Source organism: Somniosus microcephalus, chromosome 12 (genome assembly GCF_052327205.1).
Source record: "Somniosus microcephalus isolate GS21.2 chromosome 12, FLI_Smic_1.0, whole genome shotgun sequence".
NCBI classification, from domain to species: Eukaryota; Metazoa; Chordata; class Chondrichthyes; order Squaliformes; family Somniosidae; genus Somniosus; species Somniosus microcephalus.
In genome coordinates, this window is record NC_140998.1 from 203,082,841 (window position 1) to 203,108,235 (window position 25,395).

The window sequence follows — 25,395 nt, forward strand, 5'->3', positions numbered from 1 at the left end:
CCATACTTCTACCACCCTTTGTGTATAGAAGTGTTTCCTGATTTCACTCCTGAAAGGTCTGGCTCTAATTTTTAGACTGTGTCCCCCAGTTTCAGAATCCACAACCAGCAGAAAAAGTGTCCCTCGATGTACCCGATCTGTTTCTTCTAATATCCTGAAAACTTCGATCAGATCATGACTTAACCTTCTAAATTCTAGGGAATACAACCCTAATCTGTGTAATCTCTCCTCGTAACTTAACCCTTGAAGTCCAGGTATCATTCTGGCAAACCTATGTTGCACTCTCTCCAAGGCCAATATATTCTTCCTAAGGTGTGGTTCCCAGAACTGCTCACAGTGCTCCAGGTGTGGTCTAACCAGGGTTTTGTTCAGCTGCAGCTTAACTTCTACCCCCTGTACTCTAGTCCTCTAGATATGAAGGCCAACTTTAATTAGCCTTTTCAAACTAATTTCTGGACCTGTTCTTGACATTTTAATGATCTATGCACCTAAAATATTTTTTTATTCATTCATAGGATGTGGGCCTTGCTGGCAAAGCCAGCCATTATTGCTCGTCCCTAGTTGCCCTTGAGAAGGTGGTTATGAACCACCTTCTTGAACTGCCGCAGTCCGTGTGGTGAGGGTACTCCCACAGTGCTGTTGCGAGGGAGTTCCAGGATTTTGACCCAGCGACGATGAAGAAACAGCCGATATATTTCCAAGTCAGGATGGTGAGTGACTTGGTGGGGAACTTGGAGGTGGTGGTGTTCCCATGCGCCTGCTGTCCCTGTCCTTCTAGGTGGTAGAGTTTGTGGGTAGAAGCTGAGAGGTTGTTCCCCTGGCTGGCATGTCTAGAACTGGGGGCATAATCTCACGATAAGGGGTCAGCCATTGAAGACTGAGGCGAGGAAGAATTTCTTCACTCAGAGGGTCGTGAATCTTTGGAATTCTCTGCCCCAGAGGGCTGTGAATGCTGAGTCTTTGAGTATATTCAATACTGAGATAGATAGATTTTTGGACTCTAGGGGAAATCAAGGGATATGGAGATCGGGCGGGAAAGTGGAGTTGAGGTCGATGACCAGCCATGATCTTATTGAATGGCGGAGCAGTCTCGAGGGACCGTATGGCCTACTCCTGCTCTTAATTCTTATGTTCTTATGTCTGAGAGGTGCTGCGGAAGAAGCCTTGGTGAAGAAGCCTTGAATCTCCAAGTCTCTTTGGACATCCACTCTTTCTAACATTTTACCATTTAGAAAGTACACTGTTATGTCCTTTTTAGGTTCAAAGTGGATGACCTCACATTTGCTTACATTGAAATCCATTTGACACAGTTTTGCCTATTCACTTAATCTATCAATATCCCTTTGTAATGTTATGCTTTCATCTACACTACCTTCAATGCCGCCTGTCTTTGTGTCATCGGCAAATTTGGATCTCTGACCTTCTATCATTACAGCACAGTAGGAGGCCTTCGGCCCATCGAGCCCGTGTCAAAGCACTTCAGCTAGTCCCACTCCCCCGCCCTTCCCCCATAGCCCTGCAATTTATTTTCCTTCAGGTACTTATGTAATTCTGTTTGAAAGCCACAATTGAATCTAACTCCATTACCCTTTCAGGCAGTGCATTCCAGATCATAACCACTCACAGTGTTATAAACTTTTTCATCATGTCGGCCTTGGACCTTCTGCCAATCACCTTAAATCTGTGTCCTCTGGTTCTCGACCCTTCCGCCAATGGGAACAGTTTCTCTCTATCTACTCTGTCTAGACCCCTCATGATTGTGAACACCTCTACCAAATCTCCTCTCAACCTTCTCTGCTCCAAGGAGAACAAACCCAGTTTCTCCAGTCTATCCGCGTAACTGAAGTCCCGCATCCCTGAAATCATTCTTGTAAATCATTTCTGCACCCTCTCTAAAGCCTTCACATCCTTCCTAAAGTGCGGTGCCCAGAATTGGACACAATACTCCAGTTATGGTCGAACCAGTGTTTTATAAAAGTTCATCATAACTTTGTTGCTTTTGTACTCTTATGCCTCTATTTATAAAGCCCAGGATCTCACTTTCTCAACCTGCCCTGCCGCCTTCAATGATTTGTGCACATAAAACCCCAGGTCTCTCTATTCCTGCACCCACTTAGATTTGTACCCTTTAGATAATATTGCCTCTCCTCATTCTTCTTCACAAAATGTATCACTTCGCACTTTCCTGCTTTAAACTTCATCTGGCACGTGTCTGCCCATTCCACCAGCCTATCTATATCCTCTTGAGGTCGATCCCTATCCTCCTCACTGTTCACTGTACCTTTGTGTTTTGTGTCATCTGCAAATTTTGGAATTGTGCCCTGTACATCCACGTCCAGGTCATTAATATATATCATGAAAAGCAGTGGTCCTAGTACCGACCTTGGGGAACAGCACTGTATACCTTCCTCCAGTCCGACAAACAACCATTCACCACTGCTCCCTGTTTTCTGTTGCTTAGCCAATTGCATATTGAAAGAGACTCCAAGTGACACATCATCCTGACATTGGCATATATCGCCATTCCTTCATTGTCTCCAGGTCAGCATTCAGGAGCTCGCTACCCAACAGCACCGTGAGTGAACCCTCACCACATGGACTGAAGCAGTTCAAGAAGAAGGCCCACCATCACATTCTCAGGGGCAACTAGGGATGGGTATAAACGCCAGCCTTGCCAGTGACACCCACATCACAACCAATCATAAAAATCTCTTTGCTCTTACAAAACCGCTGAGGCAGAAATAAAAGTAGCATTTTATTTGAATTAATTAACAATAATTCAAACGAACCTAAAAATCTCATGGGGGAAGATTAATATTTGATACAGCATAGAAATAAAAACTAAAACAAAGCATACCAAGCATAATATCTGCTTCTTAAAGTGAATCTCCAACCTACATTGACAATGTTCTACTTTTGGAATATTCTGATAAATATAAGTTTGGCAGCATATTGAAGATCCAAAATCCAATCACATAGTAATGGTAAGGGACATCACACCGTACAATGATCCATTTGTGGAACTGACTTTTTGGGGAATGCAATGGAATATAGGAACATAAGACATAATAGAAGAAAAAGACCGATGTCCATTTAATTCGCCTTCTACCATCCTGGTATTCACATGATACAATGATAATGGAGATGTTGCCTAATCACAGCAATCAATTTCAATCAATCAGTCTTCAACAGACCCAGACATAAGCTGAGGAAACCCCCCTCCCCAGTGCTGGAGCACTTCGGGAACCATTGACCCAAAGGGGGGAATTTTCCCAGCCCTGGGGAGGCGGGACTGCCGGGAAAATGGCAGAAACTGGGAGCGGGTACTACCGACCCCACTCCCAACCCACCTCCGTGCCATCTTCCTGCGAGGCGGGTTCCCGAGTCGCGCAGGGACCCGTCTCCTCGAGGTGGGCAGGTAATTAGAGCCAATTAACTACCTGTTAAGTGAATTAACATGCAGTTTTGAGGCTTTTCCCCATTTTACACCTGCAATTGCAGGCTTCCCGATGGCTGCGAACGCCGCCAGGTTCAGCGAGGCGAGCAGTGGGTCTACGGGGGTGAGAAGGTTTGAAATGTCAGCTGTAGAGGTGAGTGATGTGTGCAAGTATGGACAGGTAAGTATGAGAGGTGAGTGTAAAGTGCTGGAAAAGGTTTCCTTACCTTTGCTTTTTTCTGCTGGCTTCAATCTTTGAGGATCCGGAGGTGCCTCATCTCTGGCAGAGATGACAGAATGGCTGCTGTGTTCTCAGATGCAGCAGCCATCTGCTTTCTGCTGAGGAGAGAGGTCTTGGTGAGCCTTCTGTTCAATTTTCGACAGATGAAGCGTCATACGCTGACATCATCTGTCACCGGCTTTCCCTTAATTGGACGGTAAGCCCGCAGGGTGGGCTTAACAAGGTCAATCAAGGGAACATAGCACAGGTTGGTCGGACGTCGTTGGGGGCGGGACTGAAACCCGGAAACCAGAAGTCCCGCCTCCAGCCCGTCTCCATTGATAAAATCCAACTCTGCTCAAGCATGCTACGCTGACCATATGTCATGTCTCAAATGACTCATATACTGCATCCCAAAATATTATTTTCTGTATGAAATCTATGTAATTTTCATTCAAATTCATCAATATTGTTAGTTTCTAGTGATTTCCTAGGGAGCCTGTTCCATAGATTTATTAGGTGTTCACTGCAATATTGTTTCTGCAAATTAGTTTAGAATTTAAACCCTGCAAGCGTATGTCGGCCAGTTCTACTGGTTTTGGATGAGGTGAAACAGCTTGCCATGGTCGACCTCATCTAATCCGTTTGGAAGCCTAAAATCTGCAATCATATCACATCTCATCTTTTCCATGAGAACAAACCCAATTTACATAATTGGTCCTCGTCCTCCAACCCTTCAATCATTCTGAATGCTCTCTTCTGTATCACAGAATCACAGAAACCCCACAGTGCAGATAGAGGCCATTTCGGCCCATCGAGCCTGCACCGACACATATCCCACCCGATCCCCGTAACCCCTACACCAACACATATCCCACCCTATCCCCGTAACCCCACGTATTTAATCCCCCTAACACTAAGGGTCAATTTGTCATAGCCAATCAACCTAACCTGCACATCTTTGGACTGTGGGAGGAAACCGGAGCACCCGGAGTAAACCCACGCAAACACGGGGAGAATGTGCAAACTCCACACAGACAGTCGCCCGAGGCCGGATTCGAACCCGGGTCCCTGGCGCTGTGAGGCAACAGTGCTAACCACCGCTGCAATATCTGGACTGATATCTGAGAGCACATTGTTCTACAGTTGGTTGGTGATTCACTTCAAGTCTGAATTTGCGATATCCCCTCTTGCGTTCAAAAACGGCATTTCATTCTGGTGCTTTAGCTTCTTCCGTAGTTTCTCTGATGTAAGTCGGGTTATCGAAGCCTGTAGCTGTCGTGGTGGGAGGTTTCTGACCTCTTGCTTGCCGTCTTGCTATAGCGGCAGAAACTTTGAAAAGGCAAGGAGACAATTGTGTAAGATAGGGTCCCTCCCCTGTATCATCATTAGCATTGCACATCTATGTATCTACATATCGGCACACAGACACGCACCAACCCACCTCCGACAGATGGAAACCTGTTGGCCGAGAAAATGCAGTCGGAGGCATACCTCCGGAGGGCAGCGTAATGGCCCACGGATCCCAGGGACACAGGCGGTTCGGAATCATACCTGGGATCAGGTGGGCCCGGTCCTCCAATGACAAAGGAGAATTCCATTTCAATCACTTATGAAGGGAATCCCCGAATCTAGTAATTACTTGATGTACAGAATTGGAATTTTATTCATAAGTTCCTTCAGGGCACCAACCTCAATAAAAATGTAACTTTTTGATAATAATTGTATACATCATTAAGACTTTAATCCGGGCCAATATTTGCATCAACTCATTTAATAAAGTGTATCTGGATAATTTAGGATATAAAAGTGTTTAAATTAAGCCTTAGATATCCCCTTACGCTGACGCAAGCATGCCCTACACCTGCTTGCATCAACCATAAGATTGGAAGGATATACTTGCCTTGGAGGCGGTGCAACAAAGGTTCACTAGATTGAGTACTGGGATGACTATCACAGACACCCCAATTTCAGGACCAATGATTCAAAGAACTAAACATTCACCACCAACAACAACAACAACTTGTATTTATATAGCGCCTTTAACATAGTAAAATGTCCAAAGGTTCTGCACAGGAGTTTTATAAGACAAAAAATTTGACACCGAGCCACATAAGGATAAATTAGGGCAGGTGACCAAAAGCTTGGTCAAAGAGGTAGGTTTTAAGAAGCGTCTTAAAGGAGGAAAGAGAGTTGATGTGGCGGAGAGGTTTAGGCAGGGAATTCCAGACCTTAGTGCCCAGGCAACAGAAGGCATGGCCGCCACTGGTTGAGCAACTATAATCAGGGATGCTCAAGAGGGCAGAATTAGAGGAGCGCAGATATCTTGCAGGGTTGTGGGGCTGGAGGAGATGACAGAGATCGGGAGTGGCGAGGCAATGGAGGGATTTGAAAACAAGGATGAGAATTTTGAAATTGAGGCGCTGCTTAACCGGGAGCCAATGTAGGTCAGCGAACAAAGGGGAGATGGGTAAACGGGACTTGGTGTGAGTTAGGACACGGGCAGCCAAGTTTTGGATGACGTCAATTTACATAACCATAACCATTTACCATAATCATTGTTGTGGTAAAATTTCCTCTCTTTACGATCTATCGCCATAGCATGAATCCGTTTGGAAGTTTTCCCATGTGTACTACTTCAAGACAAGTTACAAAAATTGTTCCAAATGAACACACTCACGAAAGATGGGTTGGACAAATATTCGTCAGCAAAACAAGAGCTTGAATTGAATCGCGCCTTTAACGTGTAGAATGTATGGCGACAGTGAGATTTAATTTTAAAGATTGCAGAGGTACAGCATAGTTATGTTCCAGTAAAAAGGAAGGACACTGCTAGTAGTTCTAGGAAGCAATGGATAATTAAGTGGTTAGAATGGTTCCAGGGATGAGGGATTACAGCTATGTGGATAGACTAGCGAAGCTGGGGTTGTTCTCCTTGGAGCAGGGAAGGCTAAGAGGAGATTTAATCGAGGTGTTTAAAATCAAGAAGGATTTCCAATGGCTGAAGGGTCGATAACCAGAGGGCACAGATTTACAGCGATTGGCAAAAGAACCAGAGGTGACATGAGGAAAAACTTTAATGCAACGAGTGGTTAGGATTTGGAATGCACTGCCTGATGTGGTGGATATAGATTCAATAATAGCCGTCAAAAGGGAATTGGATAAATACTTGAAGGAGAAAAAATTGCAGCGATATGGGGAAAGAGTAGGGGGAGTGGTCCTAACTGAATCGCTCTTATAACGTGCCAGCGCAGACTCGAAGGACCGAATGTGATTCAATGATCCTATGAAACTAATTAAAATTGAAGTACGGGACCGCTGCTAAATATAATGACAACAATAACTAACAAATATATTTATAACAATAATGGTGATAATAAATAATAAAACCATAAAAAAATGCGAGAATAAAAAGTAGTAAGAGTGGGATAGGAAAGATCAGAGATAGTATGGGGAGGGCTAAATAAAAAAATGCTCTATGACATACTTTACAAGTTACCAGTTGATCGAGAATTGCTAAAATTGAGGTAGGACCCCAAAGACGAGAGGACTGTAGATCATCAGCAAAATATGGCGGATATCAGAGAAGAGGCGATTCCTGAAGTGATATTATGGCAGATTCCAATATTTGTTTTCATAAGTTAGTTAGGGTAACATAAGGCAAAGTGCCAGGGCCTGGCTGGATACACTTCATGATCCTGAGGGGAATGAAGGGTGAAATTGTGGAGCTGCTAGGAATCATGTTTCGGAGTCCTATTCAGTGAGAATAGTTGCTGGAGGAGTGGAGAGTGCCTAATGTAATATTCATTTTTTAAAAGGGAAATAGCTAATGCGGGTTATTACAGACCAGCTAACTTGACATTAGTGGATGGGGAATATTTGAAATGACCATGTATCTAGTTAGAAGGAATGTAATTAGAAGCAGCCAGCTAACGGAAATTGATAATAAGGAATCAGCTGAAAAGTGGCAGTTGAAATTCAATTTCAGTAAATGTGAAATTATAAGAACATAAGTAGGAGCAGGTGTAGGCCATATGGCCCCTCGGGCCTGCTCCGCCATTCAATAAGATCATGGCTGATCCGAACTTAGACTCACGTCCACTTCCCTGCCCTCTCCTCGTAACCCCTAATTCCCTTATCAGCTAGGAAACTGTCTCTGTTTTAAATTTATTTAATGTCGCAGCTTCCACAACTCTCTAGCAAATTTCATAGATTTACTACCCTCTGAGTGAAGAAGTTTCTCCTCATCTCAGTTTTGAAAGGGCAGCCCCTTATTCTAAGATTATGCCCCCTAGTTCTAGTCTCACCCATCAGTGGAAACATCCTCACCGCATCCACCCGATCAAGCCCCCTCACAATCTTATATGTTTCGATAAGATCGCCTCTCATTCTTCTGAATTCCAATGAGTAGAGACCCAACCTACTCAACCTTTCCTCATAAGTCAACCACCTCATCTTCGGAATCAACCGAGTGAACCTTCTCTGAACTGCCTCGAGAGCAAGTATATCTTTTCTTAAATATGGAAACCAAAACTGCACGCAGTATTCCGGGTGTGGCCTCACCAATACCCTGTATAACTGCAGCAAGACCTCCCTGCTTTTATAACCATCCCCCTTGCAATAAAAGCCAAGATTCCATTGGCCTTCCTGATCACCTGCTGTACCTGCATACTAACCTTCTGTGTTTCCTGCACCAGGAACCCCAGATCCCTTTGTACTGTAACACTTTGCAGTTTCTCTCCATTTAGATAATAACTTGCTCTTTGATTTTTTTCTGCCAAAGTGCATAACCTCACACTTTCCAACATTATATTCCATCTGCCAAATTCTTGCCCACTCACCCAGCCTGTCTATGTCCTTTTGCAGGTTTTTTATGTCTTCCTCACTCACTGCGTTCCCTCCTATCTTTGTATTGTCGGCAAACTTGGATACGTTGCACTCGGTCCCTTCCTCCAAATCGTTAATATAGATTGTAAAGAGTTGGGGTCCCAGCACCGACCCCTGCGGAACACCACTAGTTACTGATTGCCAACCCAAGAATGAACCATTTATCCCAACTCTCTGTTTTCTGTTAGATAGCCAATCTTCCACCCATGCCAGTATATTGCCCCCAATTCCGTGATTTTTTATCTTGTGCAGTAATCTTTTGTGTGGCACCTTGTCAAATGCCTTTTGGAAGTCCAAATACACCACATCCACTGGTTCCCCCTTACCCACCCTGTTTGTTACGTCCTCAAAGAATTCAAGCAAATTTGTCAAACATGACTTCCCCTTCGTAAAACCGTGCTGACTCTGTCCGATTAAATTATGCTTATCCAAATGTCCTGTTACTGCTTCCTTAATAATGGACTCCAACATTTTACCAACCACAGATGTTAGGCTAACTGGTTTATAGTTTCCAGCCTTTTGCCTACCTTCCTTTTTAAATAAGGGCATTACATTAGCAGTTTTCCAATCTGCTGGGAGCTTTCCTGAATCCAGGGAGTTTTGGAAAATTACCACCAATACATCCGCAATCCCTACTGCTACTTCTCTCAAGACCCTAGGATGTAAGCCATCAGGTCCAGGGGATTTATCCGCCTTAAGTCCCATTATCTTACCGAGTACCACCTCCTTAGTGATTTTAATCGTGTTTAGCTCCTCCCCCCCATAGCCCCCTCTTTGTCCAGTGTTGGGATATTTTTAGTGTCCTCTACTGTAAAGACTGATACAAAATATTTGTTCAGCGTTTTTGCCATCTCCATGTACCCCACCACTAATTTCCCAGTCTCGTCCTCTAAGGGACCGACATTCACTTTAGCCACCCTTTTTCTTTTTATATAGCTGTAGAAACTCTTGCTATCTGTTTTTATATTTTTTGCTAGTTTACTTTCATAATCTATCTTCCCTTTCTTAATTAATCTTTTAGTTATTCTTTGCTGGCTTTTAAATGCTTCCCAATCTTCTATCCTCCCACTAGATTTGGCTACTTTATATGCCCTTGTTTTCAGTCGGATACTATCCTTTATTACTTTACTTAGCCACAGATGGCTGTCATTTCTTTTACGCCACTTTTTCCTAACTGGAATATATTTTTCTTGAAATTTGTTAAATATCTCCTTGAATGTACACCACTGCTCATGTACCGTCTTACACTTTAATCTATTTTCCCAGTCCACTTTAGTCAAATCTGCTCTCATACCTTCATAGTCTCCTTTATTTAAGCTTAGTACACTGGTTTGAGATCCAACTCTCTCACCCTCCAACTGAATTTGGAATTCAACCATGTTATGGTCACTCATTCCAAGGGGATCCTTTACTAGGACATTTTGTATTAATCTGTTCTCATTACACAGGACCAGATCTAAGATTGCCTGCCCCCTGGTTGGTTCAGTTACATACTGCTCAAGGAACCCGTCCCTAATGCACTCTATGAACTCTTCCTCAAGGCTGGCCTGCCCAATTTCATTTGTCCAGTCAAAATAAAAGTTAAATTCCCCCATGATTATAGCTGTTCCCTTATTACAAGCCCCAACTATTTCCTGATTTATACTCCGACCAACAGATTTGCAACTGTTAGGAGGCCTATAGACTATGCCCACTAGTGACTTTTTCCCCTTATTATTCCTTATCTCCACCCAAACTGTTTCACTATCCTGATCCTTTGACCCAATATCATTTCTCACTATTGCAGTGATTCCATCCTTTATTAACATAGCCACCCCACCTCCCTTTCCTTCCTGTCTGCCCTTCCTAATTGTCAAATACCCCTGGATGTTTAGTTCCCAGTCATGGTCACCTTGCAGCCATGTTTCTGTAATGGCCACCAGATCATACTCATGTGTAGTTATTTGTACCGTCAACTCATCTCTTTTGTTACGAATGCTGCGTGCATTCAGATAAAGAACTTTTAAATACGTTTTGTGACCATTTATTTCTGCTTTTACCCCCTTTACTACTCTACCTTTATCTTTATATACATTCTGTCCCTTCCTGACATGCTCTGGTTATTAATTCCCCCACTGCTACCTTGCTCTATTGCCTTCTCCATTTTTATTTTTCGCTCTCTTGAAACCTCCCCCCCACTAATTAGTTTAAAGCCCTCTCTACAGCCCTAGTTATTCGATTCGCCAGGATTCTAGTCCCAGCACTGGTCAAGTGAAGTCCGTCCCAACGGAACAGCTCTCTCCCATCCCAGTACTGGTGCCAGTGTCCCAAGAAGCAAAACCCGTTTCTCCCACACCAGTCTTTGAGCCACGCACTGATTGTATTTACCCTAGCCAAATTTGCTCGTGGCTCAGGTAGTAATCCAGAGATTATTACCCTTGTGGTTCTGCTTTTTAATTTGGCCCCTAGCTGCTCATACTCCCTCAGCAGAACCTCTTTCCTTGTCCTATCTATGTCGTTGGTACCAACATGGACCACGACAACTGGATCCTCCCCCTCCCACTCCAAGTTTCTCTCCAGCCCAGAGGAGATTTCCTTAACCCTGGCACCGGGCAGGCAACACCGCCTTCGGGACTCTCACTCTCAGCTGCAAAGAACCCTATCTATCCCCCTATTGATACTATCCCCTACCACTACAACATTTCTTTTTACTCCCCCCACTTGAATGGCCCCTCAGTCCACGGTGCTGTGGCCAGGTTGCCCATCCTCCCTGCAGTCCATGTTCCCGTCCTCACAGGGTGTAAGATCCTCGAACCTGTTGGACAAGAGCAAGGGCTGCGGCTCCTCCAACACTACCTCCTTGATCCCCGTACCTGCCTCACTCATAGACACACCCTCCTGCCCCTGACCACGGACTACATATGAATTAGTTAATCTAATTGGTGTGACTACTTCCTGGAACACAGAGTCCAGGTAACTCTCCCCCTCCCTGATGTGTCGCAGTGCTTGAAGCTCGGATTCCAGCTCATCAACACGGAGCCGGAGTTCCTCGAGCAGCCAACAGTTACTGCAAATGTGATCACTGTGAACATCAATGGTGTCCACCAGCTCCGACATATTGCAGCAGTAACACATCACCTGCTCTCCCATTGTATGTAATTAATTAAATTTATTATTATTATTTTGAAATACCATCTGCTATGTCTCTGTTAAAAAAATAACAGCAGTAATTGATGTAAGAAAACTACTAGGCACTTGGTCTAAGCGTTAAACAAAGCTTTAATCAACTGTTTTACAACATGGAGGTCTAGTTGTGTCCTTCACCAGTTCCTGTTAAGAATGTCCTACGCAAGCTGGGCCTGGACCCGAGTATTTATATTCTCCCTGGAAAACGCCACCCGCAGGCCATTCAGTATTAATTCATAAGTCTTTCTTTCATGAATGACTGATTCATGTCAGTAATTATATTCTGAATGGAAGTAAACTCGGTGCTGTGAATTAGCAGAGGGATTTGCGGAGCGGGCGGTACAGGTTAGAATAATAGCATCTTACAGCACAGCAGGTGACCATTCGGCCTGTTGTAACAGTGAACGAGCTGTCCAATTTAGTCACACACCCAAGCTTTTTTCCCCAGAACCTCTTCCCCAAATCCTCTTCAAGTACATGTCCAATTGCCTTTTGAAAGTTCCTATGCAATCTGCTTCCACCACCCTTTCAGACAGTGCATTGCTGATCATAACATCCCACTGTGCGAAAACAAATCTCCTAATTTTCCCTCTAGTTCTTTTGCCAATTATTTTAAATCTGTGACCTCTGGTAAGTGCTCACTTGCCAGAGGGAACCGTTTCTCCCCTCCTGCTCCATCAAACACCCATATAATTTTGCACACCTCTGTTATGTCTACCCTTGACCTTCTCTGCCCTAAGGAGAACAATCCCAGCTTGCCCAGTCTCCCCATATAACTGATTCCTCCATCCCTGGTATCAGTCCATAAGGGGGAACCCCGAGCTTCTGGTCGCCTGTCACTTTAACTCTCCGCTCCACTCCCACTCAGACCTGTCCATCCTCGGCCTCTTACACTGTTCCAATGAAGCTGAATGTAAGCTCGAGGAACAGCACCTCATCTTTCGATTCGGCAATTTACAGCCTTCTGGACTCAACATAGAGTTCAACAATTTAAGATCATAACCTCAGCCCCTATCATATATATATATTTTTGGTTTCTTTTTGTTTGTGTTTTCTTTTCTTCTCTCCCACATGGCAGCTGTCTTCCATTCTGCCAGCGCAATTTACAGTTCATCAAGAGCTATCTTTTGTTTCTTAACCTGTCCCATTACCATCTCCTTTTGTCTTGAATATCCGTCAATGTCTCTTAACCTCTCCTGCCTTCTATCCTATCACAGACCTTCCCTTTGGTTCTTTCATCCCCTCCCCACTTTCCCAGCTCCTACACTTGCTTAAAAATCTGTTCCATTTCCTGCTTTTTTTCCAGTTCTGATGAAAGGTCATCGACCTGAAACGTTAACTCTGTTTCTCTCTTCACAGGTGCTGCCTGACCTGCTGAGTATTTCCAGCATTTTCTGTTTTTACTGTCCCTTCTTCCATTGGTTGGGCCTCTATAAATGATCTAGACGAGGGAACTAGATGTAATATCTCCAAGTTTGCAGATGACACAAAGCTGGATGGGTGTGTGTGCTGTGAGGAGGATGCCAAGAAACTCTAGGATGATTTGGACAGGTTGGGTGATTGGGCAGAGGCAGATGCAGTATACTGTGGATAAATGCGAGGTTATCCTCTTTGGTGGCAAAAACTGAAAGGCAGTTCAGATTCTGAACGGCAATAGATTGGGAGAAGGGGAAGTGCAACGAGACCTGGGTGTCCTTGTGCACCAGTCGCTGAAGGTAAGCATGCAGGTGCAGCAGGCGGTTAAGAAGGCAAATAGTATGTTGGCCTTCGTAGCAAGAGGATTCGAGTACAGGAACAAAGATGTCTTGCTGCAGTTGTACAGGGCCTTGGTGAGACCACACCTTGAGTATTGTGTGCAGTTTTGGTCGCCTTATCTGAGGAAGGATGTTCTCACCATGGAGGGAGTGCAGCGAAGATTCACCAGACTGATACCTGGGATGGCAGGAATGACGTATGAGGAGAGATTGGGTTGATTGGGCTTATACTCGCTGGAGTTTAGAAGAATGAGAGGGGATCTCATTGAAACTTATAAAATTCTAACAGGACTAGACAGACTAGATGCAGGAAGGATGTCCCTGATGGCCAGGGAGTCCAGAACCAGGGGTCACAGTCTAAGGATAAAGGAGTAGGCCATTTAGGACAAAGATGAGGAGGAATTTCTTCACCCAGGGAGTGGTGAACCTGTGGAATTCTCTACCACAGAAAGCAGTGGAGGCCAATTCATTAAATATATTCAAGAAGGAATTAGATATATTTCTTAAGGCTAAAGGGATCAAGGGATATGGGGAGAAGGCAGGGACAGGGTACTGAATTTGGATGATCAGCCATGATCTCATTGAATGGTGGAGCAGGCTCGAGGGGCCAAATGGCCTCCTCCTGCTCCTATCTTCTATGTTTCTATGCATTTCAACCAGGAGAGGCCCAGGATCGCAAAGCCTCTGTATCTCCCGGACCACCAGGTAAATGCGTAGAAAATGTGATGCTCAGAAGCAGCCACCCATGGAATGCCTCCGCTCGCAAATTCAGGCCCAATGAAAATTTAGAGGTGGTACAACACAGATAGGGCGCTGCCTGATAAGAGGAAATAGAAATATGAAGAAAGACTAGGGAAAGAATGCCAGTTTTTTGTTAGAACAATGCAGATTACAGCACCATATGGGGAAAAGGTTTAAGGTGATGTAAAGATGGGGCAGATTTGACAGAAGCAGAGTGCTTCCTGCAGTTGATGGGTCAAGAACGATGGACCATGGATAGAAGATTAATTACAAGAGATTGGACTAGAGAGCAAAATAAATTCCATTACACAGGGAGCCGCAGAATTTACTTCCATGGTTAGTGGCTGAGGCAGAAAATCTGTCAATATTCAAGATTAGATTGGTGAAGAGATCGCAAATTCTCTGAAGGATGGACTCAGTCGGGACTATTTTGTGGACTTTATGGGATTTTTCTGAGGGTATTTTTCCTGTTATGGGATTGCCCTGTGCAGATACGTGAAAGACTGGTTTTGTTAAAACTCCAGAGAATGCATGGCAGCTGGCTGTGACAAACAGTATGTATGGGTTCGCCCGACAATCCTGGAAAAAGGAAGGGGGCCATTGAACTTGATTAGAAAAACCACTCTAATATGCAAAAGCACTTCTCACCTCCATCTCAGAAGAGAAGCAGAACAATGAACCTACTGGCCTCACCCAGCCGAAGGGAGCCAGTTTTTTTCCCAACACAAAGACCGAAAGATATGTCCCAGACTTAGAGCCATTAATCTAATACACATGGGTCCGAGGATGACTCATCACAGATTAAGCACCGGAGTGCTCAGAAGCAAATAGATTTTAAAGATTGGCCGGAAAAGATAGGGATCTACTATAAAGTTAGACTCTTTTCCATCACTCTCTCTCTCTCGCTCCCTGCTCCTACAAGATCGAACTAACAAGATGTACCAGAGAAGCCGACGAGTGGAGCGATCGAAACCGACCACGTGTGGAGGTAAGCATAGTCTCTCAGAAGTGAAGCTTTTGGGCTATTCCGAGGGTGGGAGCTTCGTTTGGTTCAGCCAGGTGAAGGGGTTTATGCGACTGGGTAATTCGTTGATAGAGGTGGAATTATAGTCCACCATAGCAACAAGGGAATTACTGCTTGTTATGGTCCCCAATTTTGTACTGTATGTATGTTGATTGTAATCTGGATTTTATTCTCCACAGGGATTGTGATTTCATTTAGTAGTGAATGTTTTAGCCAGTGTATGTTAGACCAAATAAATACAAGTTTGATTTTTCACCGAAGCATTCCTGTCCGTAACTTATTTCATTTGCACTCTGAATAATAATTCCCGGGTGTAGAACTTTCGTAAGGCGGGGGCGATTCGAACCGTCCATCTAGCAATTGGGCTAGGGTCAAAAACCGCTTACATTGGATATGTGGATGACGGAAAAGGGGAAGGAAAAACATGAGAATAGGATGGGTAAATGCAATTCGGACTACATGTTCGTAGATAGGTAAAAGTCGCAAGGGACTGGTTGGTTCGAATGGCCTCCTTTTGTGACTGATATATTTCTATGTTACAAGGTATCACAAAGATAGCCACGATGAGAAGGAATACGCATCCGGGAAGGCAGAGGTGACAGATTTGACTAATAGTCCGACCCAACAGGAATATTTTGACAAATGCAAAATACTGCTGAGGCTGGAAATCTGAAATAAATCAGAAAATGCTGGAAACACTCAGCAGGTCAGGCAGCATCAGTGGAGAGAGGCACAGAGTTAATGCGTCGGGTCGATGGACTTTCACCAGACCTGGGATGTGTTGGAGATGAACAATGTTGAAGCAAATGTAGAGCCAGGGAAGTGGGGTGGGTGCAGGAAAACAATAAAAGGGAAGGGCTATGATATAGTGGAGGGCAGAAATGATTAAATGTCAAAAGGGGTGAAGGTGCAAGGTGAGCAGGGTGGTAATGAGACAAGTATAGAGAGGAGAGCAGGGCCCAGAAGAGGTGTAAATGGTTACAGCAGAATAGCAGAGGAGCGTAGCATGAAAAATCTGGCAAAGGTAGGAAGATATATTTGATGTGGCTTCGGATGACCAATTTTTAGCTCCACATGTTTCAATGATTTTTCTACGGTGTTTCCAAGAATATACAACTAGGAATGTTCAAGTCGATAGTACATATTATATTGGGCCCTGGTGAGACTACAACTGGAGTATTGTGTACAGTTTTGGTCTCCTTACCTAAGGAAGGATATACTTGCCATAAAGGGAGTGCAACGAAGGTTCACCAGACTGGTTCCTGGGATGGGGGATTGTCCTATGAGGAGAGATTGAGTAGACTAGGCCTATATTCTCCAGAGTTTAGAAGAATGAGAGGTGACCTCGTTGAAACATACAAAATTCTTACAGGGCTTGACAGGGTAGATGCAGGGAGGATGTTTCCCTGGCTGGGGAGTCCAGAACCAGGGGTCACAGTCTCAGGATAAGGTGTTGGCCATTTAGGACTGAGATAGGGAAACAATTCTTCACTCAGGGGGTGGTGAATCTTTGGAATCCTCTACCCCAGAGGGCTGTGGAGGTTCAGTCGTTGAGTATATTCAAGACAGAGATCGATAGATTTTTGAATATTAAGGGAATCAAGGGATATGGGGATAGTGCAGGAAAGTGGAGATGAGGTAAATGATCAGACATGATCTCATTAAATGGTGGAGCAGGCTCGAGAGGCCAAATGGCCTACTCCTGCTCCTATTTCTTATGTTCTTATGTTCTTACATTCGGAAGGTCACTGGAATGGAGGACATGTTCTCGGCATCTTAAGGAAGCAAATAATAACGTTTAGAAACTCACGCTTTTTGCATGCCACGCACATGTACAGCGCTAGAACGCACAGGAGAATCAGCAGGGCCAGAATACCAAAAGCTATTCCCACATAACTTCCAATTCCTGTAAGTAATATATAATAATGACAATCACCATCACACCAATATCACATATTAACCTCAAGGAGAATGAAGATGTTCATTCAATTATCTGATTTTGACAGGAACAACAACAACTTGCATTTATATAGCGCCTTTACTGTGGTACAACCTCCCAAAGCGCTTCAGAGGAGTGTTATCCAACATAAATTATCACCCAGGTGAGCTAAAACTTAGTCGAAGAGTTAGGTTTTTAGGAGCTTCTTAAAGGCAAGATCGATAGAGAGGCAAGAGAGATCTAGGGAGGGAATTGCAGAGCTTAGGGCCTAGGCCACTGAAGGTACAACTGCCAATGGTGGGGCTATGGAAATGGGGAGCAGCAAGAGGCCAGTATTGGATGAGTGGAGAGATCAATGACGGTTGATCGGCTGGAGGAGGTTAGAGATAGGGAGGAGTGAAGCCATGGAGGGATTGGCATAAAAGGATGAGAATTTCAAAATCAAGGCATTCTGGGACCAAGAGCCAATGTAGGTCAGTGAGCATCGGGATGATGGGTAAACAGTTTCAATTTTTTATGATTGATTACATTTTAACAAGCAATAGGACAGGTTGTCTAATCCTTGACCCCTGGGAAGGTGCAAAGGTGAATCATTCAGAGTGGGGAGTCCTGGCGGTGGTATTTGCCCATTTGCCATGCCCTCCCCTTGACCCCGGAATGCACAGTGCTTTCTTGAAGACGCCGAGGTCGCCCTGTGCCCGCAATCCGTCCAGATCTATTGGAATCACTGAGGTGAGGTGGTAGGGGCTACTCTCTGTCTCCCGGTTAGCCAGGGTGAGGGTGATGGACACTTTGGGGATGCTGTTCCCACCCAGTGCCCCAGCAGGAATGGATAGGAAAATCTAGCCAGCTAATTCTATTCTGTACCAATAAACGTTTCTCTCTCGATTAATTATTGAACTGTTGCTAAAGATGACTTGGTGGCTTGCGAACATTAAACAAAACATACATATGACATACAAAAGGTGACGGACAGGAAAAGACCCACTGGTCCATCTAGCCTGTCCCATGAATCCTGGATATGAGAAAGATAGCAAGTCTTGCAATCATATAACACCTTTCATGACCACAGGACGTTGCAAAATGCTTCACTGCCAATGTAGTACCTTTTGAAGTGCGGACACTGCTGTAATGTAGGAAATGCGGCAGCTAATTTGCACACAGCAAGCTCCCACAAGAAGCAATTTTATGCCAGATCATCTTTTTTATATCGACTCAGGGATAAATATTGGTTAGGACTCCAGCGATAACTCGCCTGCTCTTTTTTGAAATAGTGCTGACATGAATCTTGTCATTCATGTGGAAATGACTTATGACATAATACTGGGTGGCCTGCTGGTGGTGCTGTCCAGGGAGAGTATAAATACTCGGGCACGGGCCCAGCTTGCTCAGGACATTCTTTAACAGGAACTAGTGAAGGACACAAGTAGATCTCCATGTTGAAAAACAGTTGATTAAAGCCTTGTTTAATACTCAGGCCAAGTGCCTAATAGTTTTCTTATGTCAAGTGCCATGGGATCTTTTACCCAAGAGAGCAGACGGGGTCTCGGTTGAATGTCTGATCTGCAACAGTGCAGCACTCCCTCAGTACCGCACTGGAGTATCAGCCTAGATTTTTATCCTCAAGTCTCTGGAGTGGTACTTAACCCCAAAACCTTCTGACTCAGAGGCGAACGGGCTACCCACTGAGCCACGGCTGAGATTCTCTGACATCAACTGATTGCCCACTGATAAGCGGGTGGGCCGACCTTGATGGTACCAGTTCGGTCCTGTCACCCTTGGAACTCACTTTATATTGCTTCTCTCCAAACCTTTGCCCAAGGAGGTAATGCCAGTCATTAAAGTATCCACTCTGGGCTGACTCAGTCTGGAGACTTCCTGACCAGGAAGGATAGGTACAAATGATTGTGGGGCCACGGCCTCTGCAGCTATTGCCTTGTGTTGAAACCTGAAACCAATGGTGAAAACACAGGTAAAACTCACCACGCCCAACATAGCAGTAGGCAGTCCAATACCAGAATGATGCTTTGCATTTGTAAATCGTATCCCAGTTGTCCACAAACTCATCCCGACTGATGTTTACAGTGAACCGCGGACTGTTCGTTGTTTCTCTGTATAGACCATATGGCCCAGTCCAGATGAGGGTGGGGAATGGGAGCCCACTTTTATAGTAGCAGTCCAAAAAAACATAATCTCCATGGTAGGAGGATGTGCATGATAAAGACGAACTGCTTCTAGCCCAAGTATATGTTCTTGCTGAAATAAAGAGGTACAGGTTTTATGCAAGTGGCTAATTAATCAGCCCGGATTTGGCGAAAGGTGCTAGCAGTTCATTACATGTGCACTTTCCGTAAGACATCCTGTGCACTTTTGCACTGCAACTTGTGGTTATGACATAAAGGCAGCGCGATGCCCTCTACAGGGCATTTGGGACCCATGTGAACAGGGAAAGCAACTCTGTATCTCCTTAGCCAATCAGATTGAAGAACCCTTACAGAGCGCCACAGAGTCTGAATCAGGAAGTGTAATTTAGAATATTAAATTCAGTACCAAATCATGGATGGAAAGTGAAATAAAGAGAGGGAAAGAAAGTGATTGAGAGAGAGATGAAAGAAAGAAAGACTTGCATTTATATAGCGCCTTTCACATCCACCAGACATCCCAAAGCACATTACAGCCAATTAAGTACTTTTGAAGGGCAGTCACTGTTGTAATGTAGGAAACAAGGCAGTCAAGTTGCGCACAGCAAGCTCCCACAAACAGCAATGTGATAACGACCAGATAATCGGTTTTTGCTATGTTGATTGAGGGATAAATATTGGCCAGGCCACCAGTGATTACTCCTCTGCTCTTTTTCGAAATAGTGTCGTAAGAAAATAAGAACATAAGAAATAAGAGCAGGAGTCGGCCATACGGCCCCTCGAGCCTGCTCCGCCATTCAATAAGATCATGGCTGACCATTGACCTCAACTCCACTTTCCCACCCAATCCCCATATCCCTTGATTCCCCTCGAGTCCAAAAATCTATCTATCTCAGCCTTGAATATACTCAACGACTGAGCCTCCACAGCCCTCTGTGGCAGATAATTCCAAAGATTCACAACCCTCTGAGCGAAGAAATTCCTCCTCATCTCAGTCTTAAATGGCCGACCCCTTATTCTGAGACTATGCCACCTAGTTCTAGACATTCCAGCCAGGGGAAACAACCTCTCAGCATCTATCCTGTCAATGCCCCTCAGAATTTTGTATGTTTCATGGGATCTTTTATGTCCACCCGAGAGAGCAGATGGGGCCTTGACTTAATCTCTCATCCGAAAGATGGCACATCCGACAGTGCAGTGGTCCCTCAGCACTGCACTGGGATTTTCAGCCTCGATTTTTGTGCTCAAGTCTCTGGAGCAGGACTCGAACCCACAACCCTCTGACTCAGAATGCACCCAACTGAGCCACAGCTGACAAAAGAGACAGAAAGAAAAAGTAAAAAAAAATTGCTTTTTTAAAATCTCCAGCAATAATTAAAATCTGAAGGAATGAGACTCCGCACTTGTAAAAGTAAACTTTCTGTGTCAGAAAAGTTGTTTGGCAGTAATTGAGACTCATCAGGCCCTTATAAATTTACACTTGAATGGAGTAGCCCTAACTTTAGTGTATATCTAGTGGGTAAGTGCCGCAAATTCATGCCCTACCATGTATTTTAATGCCAAAACTATCGGTGAGAAACCCGTGTAGCAGAGCTTGTGGAGGAGCAGGGCAAATCGGAAAACAACTTCCTGATTTGTGCTTTGAACTGCGCATGTGTGGATGCTGGAGGTTGCTGTCCTATTCATTCAATAATAACAGTGGCCCAGAAATTTGGGTTGGAGGCTTCCCGCGGGTGCAAGCCCCCGACCTGCACTTACATAGCGTGCCTGCCGTTGAGCTGTGGGCCTGCGTGGGATTCCGACCCTGGGCCTCCTCCAGCTGCCGGCGCGCAGTGCTCGCGTATCCCAGGGGCGCAGTTAGTTTGAAGTGTCCCCTTGGATCACGTGGGCCATGGAGAGCCAATCGTAGCAGGGAATGCTTCATTCATAAATTTGACAGGAAGACCTGTCAAATCTATGATTAGAGAGCAGCCCCAAAACCTAACTTAAACTTCAAATAATTTTTTTTTAAATCACGTTTTTAAAATAACTATAAATTACATAAAATAACTATTTTAAACAATAATTTAAATTTTTGAACAAGTTAATTACAGTTTCTAACGGGGCTAAAAATAAATTTACCTTTCTTTAAAGTATTTAAAAATAATAAACCTGTGGAAAAAATGTTTTAATTTTACTTACCTTGTTAAAAGCAGGCCTTGCGACTGCTTTTTAAAAGCGTAGCTGCTGGAGACTTACCCTCCCGGAGAAACCTGTAAAAAAAATTGTAGTTCCAGGCGCTCGCGCTGCCTCTCCGGCCCTCATGTTCGACCTGTGAACCCCTACTTTCAAGGGAACGGAAGTTCCGGTTTCCAGTGCATGCGCAGTGAGTTTTATTATTACCGTAAAATCCGGGATAATTGGAATAATTGAATCAACCAGCACAGAAAATGGCCATTTGGCCCACCGTGTCTGTGCCGGATCTTTCAAAGAGCTATCCAATTAGTCTGACCATGCTCTTTCGCCATAGACTGTCAAATTTTCATTTACAAGTATATATCCAATTCCCTTTTGAAAGCTATTATTGAATCTGCTTCCACCGCCCTTTCAGGCAGTGCATTCCAGATCACAACAACTCACTGTGTAAAATAAAAAATAACCTAATCTCCCATGTGGTTCATTTGCAAATTCCTTTCTACCATCTACAAGGCACAAGTCAGGAGTGTGATGGAATACTCTTCACTTGCCTGGATGAGTGCAGCTCCAACAACACTCAAGAAGCTCGACACCATCCAGGACAAAGCAGCCCGCTTGATTTGCACCCCATCCATCACCTTAAACATTCACCCCCTCCACCACCGGCGTACTGTGGCTGCAGTGTGTACCATCTACAAGACGCACTGCATCAACTCGCCAAGGCTTCTTTGGCAGCTCCTCCCAAACCCGCGACCTCTTCCACCTAGAAGGACAAGGGCACCAGGTGCGTGGGAACACCACCACCTCCAAGTTCCATTCCAAGTCACACACCATCCTGACTTGGAAATATATTGGCCGTTCCTTCATCGTCGCTGGGTCAAAATCCTGAAACTCCCTCCCTTACTGCACTGTGGGAGCACCTTCACCACACGGACTGCAGCGGTTCAAAAAGGCGGATCACCACCATCTTCTCAAGGGCAATTAGGGGTGGGCAATAAATGATGGCCTTGCCAGCGACGCCCAGATCCTATGAACGAATAAAAATCTGTGTCCCCTGGTCACTGACCCTCCTTCCATTGGAAACAATTTCTCCCTATTTACTCTTTAAAAACCCCTGATAATTGGAACACCTCTATTAAATCTCCCCATAATCTTCTCCGCTCCAAGGAGAACAACCAAATATTTACAATCTCTAATATAACACGGGTAATTGTCTTGGAACTGAACTAGCAACCCTTAGGCACTGAGCTCCAGATCCACCCAAGGCACTGTGGGGTTTCTGTGATTCTGTGATTCTGTGAAGTTGTGCAAACTGGCATCTTGCGAGGTGACAAAGAGAAAAAAATGTGTTCATGCTGCGGCGGAAACGTCGGCTCTCGATTTTAACCGTTATCTGTCCAAAATTGTATTCTATAGAGAACTGGGGAATTGCCCTCTGTCATGGGTTGGAAATAAAATATCAACTGACTTTCAACCAGATAACCATCTGTGTCCAGTTACTGACTGAAGTCCCGTCAGAAGACCGCAAGTAATTGGGAACTAAAGTTTCCCTGGTGAGGCTTTCTGAAAGATATCGTGCAAATAAAGGCATAGGGAATTTGGTCTTACCGAGGGTGACAGCAATTAACTGGTATGTCACCAGAAGCAACATTGAAAAAATATCCTAATAGAGCTTCTGATCATTACGCAATTCCATTGGTTAAATCATTAGTTTATGGCGCCCCCTACTGACCAATATTAAACTCTCACGTAAATGTTGTTCTTCTCTTGAAATGACAGGTGTCTCTAGGAGAAGTTGAATGTGGTATTTTTACAGGGTTTATCGCGTGGTTAGCGTACAATTGAGTTTAGAAACGATATTCCGATCAAAATCGACAGCCCTTTCATTCAGAAGCTTTTATCGTTTCGCATAAATTGGCGAACACAGCATACCTCCAGTAACGTATTCTAGACCCATATTTTCCTTCGTTACTTGTCCCATTACCACCCTCTTCTGCCTCGCACCATCATCCCTTTTGTCTTTTAATCTCTCCTGCCTTCTACCCAATCACAGACCTTCCCTTTTGTTCTGTCCTCCCCTCTCCCCTCTCCCTGCCCCTGCACTTGCCCAAAACCTGTTACATCACTAACTTTTTTCCAGTTCTGATGAAAGGTCATCCAGCTGAAACTTTAACTCTGCTTCTCTCTCCTCAGATGCTGCCATGATCACTGGACGTCCCAAAGTGCTTTACAGCCAATAAAATACTTTTTGAAGAGTAGTCACTCTTGTACTGTAGGAAACATGATTTTGATCGAGCAACACATTTTAGCAAGAACACCAGTGATAACTCCCCTGCTCTTCTTCAAAAGAGTGCCATGGGATCTTTTATGTCCACATGAGATGGCCGACGTGGCCTCGGTTATCATCTCATCTGAAAGACGGCAACTCCGGCAATGCAGCGCTCCCTCATAACTGGTCCGCCGACAATGCAGCACAACCTCAGTACTGCCCCTCCGACAGTGCGGCGCTCCCTCAGTACTGCCCCTCCAACAGTGCGGTGCTCCCTCAGTACTGCCCCTCCAACAGTGCAGCACTCCCTCAGTACTGCCCCTCCGACAGTGTGGTGCTCCCTCGGTACTGCCCCTCCGACAGTGCAGCGCTCCCTCAGTACTGCCCCTCCGACAGTGCAGCGCTGCCTCAGTACTGCCCCTCTGACAGTGCGGCGCTCCCTCAGTACTGCCCCTCCAACAGTGCAGCGCTGCCTCAGTACTGCCCCTCTGACAGTGCGGCGCCCCCTCAGAACTGCCCCTCCGTCAGTGCGGCGCTCCCTCAGTACTGCCCCTCCGACAGTGCAGCGCTACCTCAGTACTGCCCCTTCGACAGCGTGGCGCTCCCTCTGTACCGCCCCTCCGACAGTGTGGCACTCCCCCAGTGCTGCCCCTCGGACAGTGTGGCGCTCCCTCAGTACTGAACTGGAGTGTCAGCATATCTTTTGTTGCTCAAGTCTCTGGATTGGGACTATAAATCCATAACCATCTGACTCAGAGGCGAGGGTGCCATCAGCTGAGCGACAACTGACATTGGTACAAAAAAGACGCCCTCCAACTATTGCTTGGAAATGATCGCGAGCCAAGTGATTGCTAATTTGTCCCGACGATGTTACTTAGCAAATATCATAAAGATTATCGAACCGTTTGCAACCGTCTAAGTTACACGCTTGGAAATTTACACAGGCGAAACTGATCGGATACATTCTTAATGGGAAACTGTTCTTACGTGAAAGAAGGGTCAGGTGCAAGAGGCCAATCAAAACGAGGTGTTTCCCTGCCATAATCACAGTCCTCAATCAGATGCTAAAAAACTTCCACAGACCAAAGCCAGAATCTCTGGCCAGATATCGATTGCCGAGCGATAACACTGACACCCAATCTAAGGTTTATCGCTACCCAAGTTGCATGGAGTTTGAAATGCCCTGCTGGGAGACTGGTTCCTGGTTTTAACATGGAACTGGCTCCACAGATGTTTCCTCCTTTACGAAAGGTGTTTTCCTCACACATGGACATTGGATGTGACCACAGAGTGATTGCTGCAGTCGCTCAATTTCACAAAAGCATTGTTCAATCAGGGGCGTCATCACGATTGCAATTTGAGGTCATGCCGTTAGAAGAAAAGAACAGGACAGTTACTCACCCGAGGTATTAGCCTGCATTTTAGGTGGCCGTTCTCCCTACCCCCCTCACCCCCTCCCCACGACAGAAACAAGAATTGATTGCCGATGGTATCTTGCGAATATTTTTGTTCTCTTTGTTTCCGATGCAATGTGGAGAAGCTGCAATGGGTTTCGGTTGAGTTTGAGGAAGCTCCGTTGTGTTGGGGTTGCTTGGTGGATTTCTCGCTTGCGGTTTCTGCTTCTGTTGAGTTCCCGTTTTATTG

General features: G+C 44.9%; 2 protein-coding genes across 2 annotated transcripts; both read right to left on the reverse strand.

Annotated features, from left to right (window-relative positions):
• Window positions 1-4,547: 4,547 nt before the first annotated feature.
• On the reverse strand, window positions 4,548-24,974 carry LOC147109913 (uncharacterized). The gene is made up of 4 exons (XM_086003939.1): window positions 24,739-24,974; window positions 19,150-19,422; window positions 17,038-17,133; window positions 4,548-4,988 (listed from the first exon to the last, which is right to left on the reverse strand). Exons 1-4 carry the CDS (start codon window positions 24,791-24,793, stop codon window positions 4,867-4,869), a joined length of 546 nt encoding a protein of 181 aa, XP_085860065.1. The 5' UTR covers window positions 24,794-24,974; the 3' UTR covers window positions 4,548-4,866.
• On the reverse strand, window positions 8,896-12,187 carry LOC147109914 (uncharacterized). Its single transcript, XM_086004148.1, has 2 exons — window positions 12,139-12,187; window positions 8,896-10,638 (listed from the first exon to the last, which is right to left on the reverse strand). Exons 1-2 carry the CDS (start codon window positions 12,185-12,187, stop codon window positions 9,290-9,292), a joined length of 1,398 nt encoding a protein of 465 aa, XP_085860274.1. The 3' UTR covers window positions 8,896-9,289.
• Window positions 24,975-25,395: the final 421 nt, after the last annotated feature.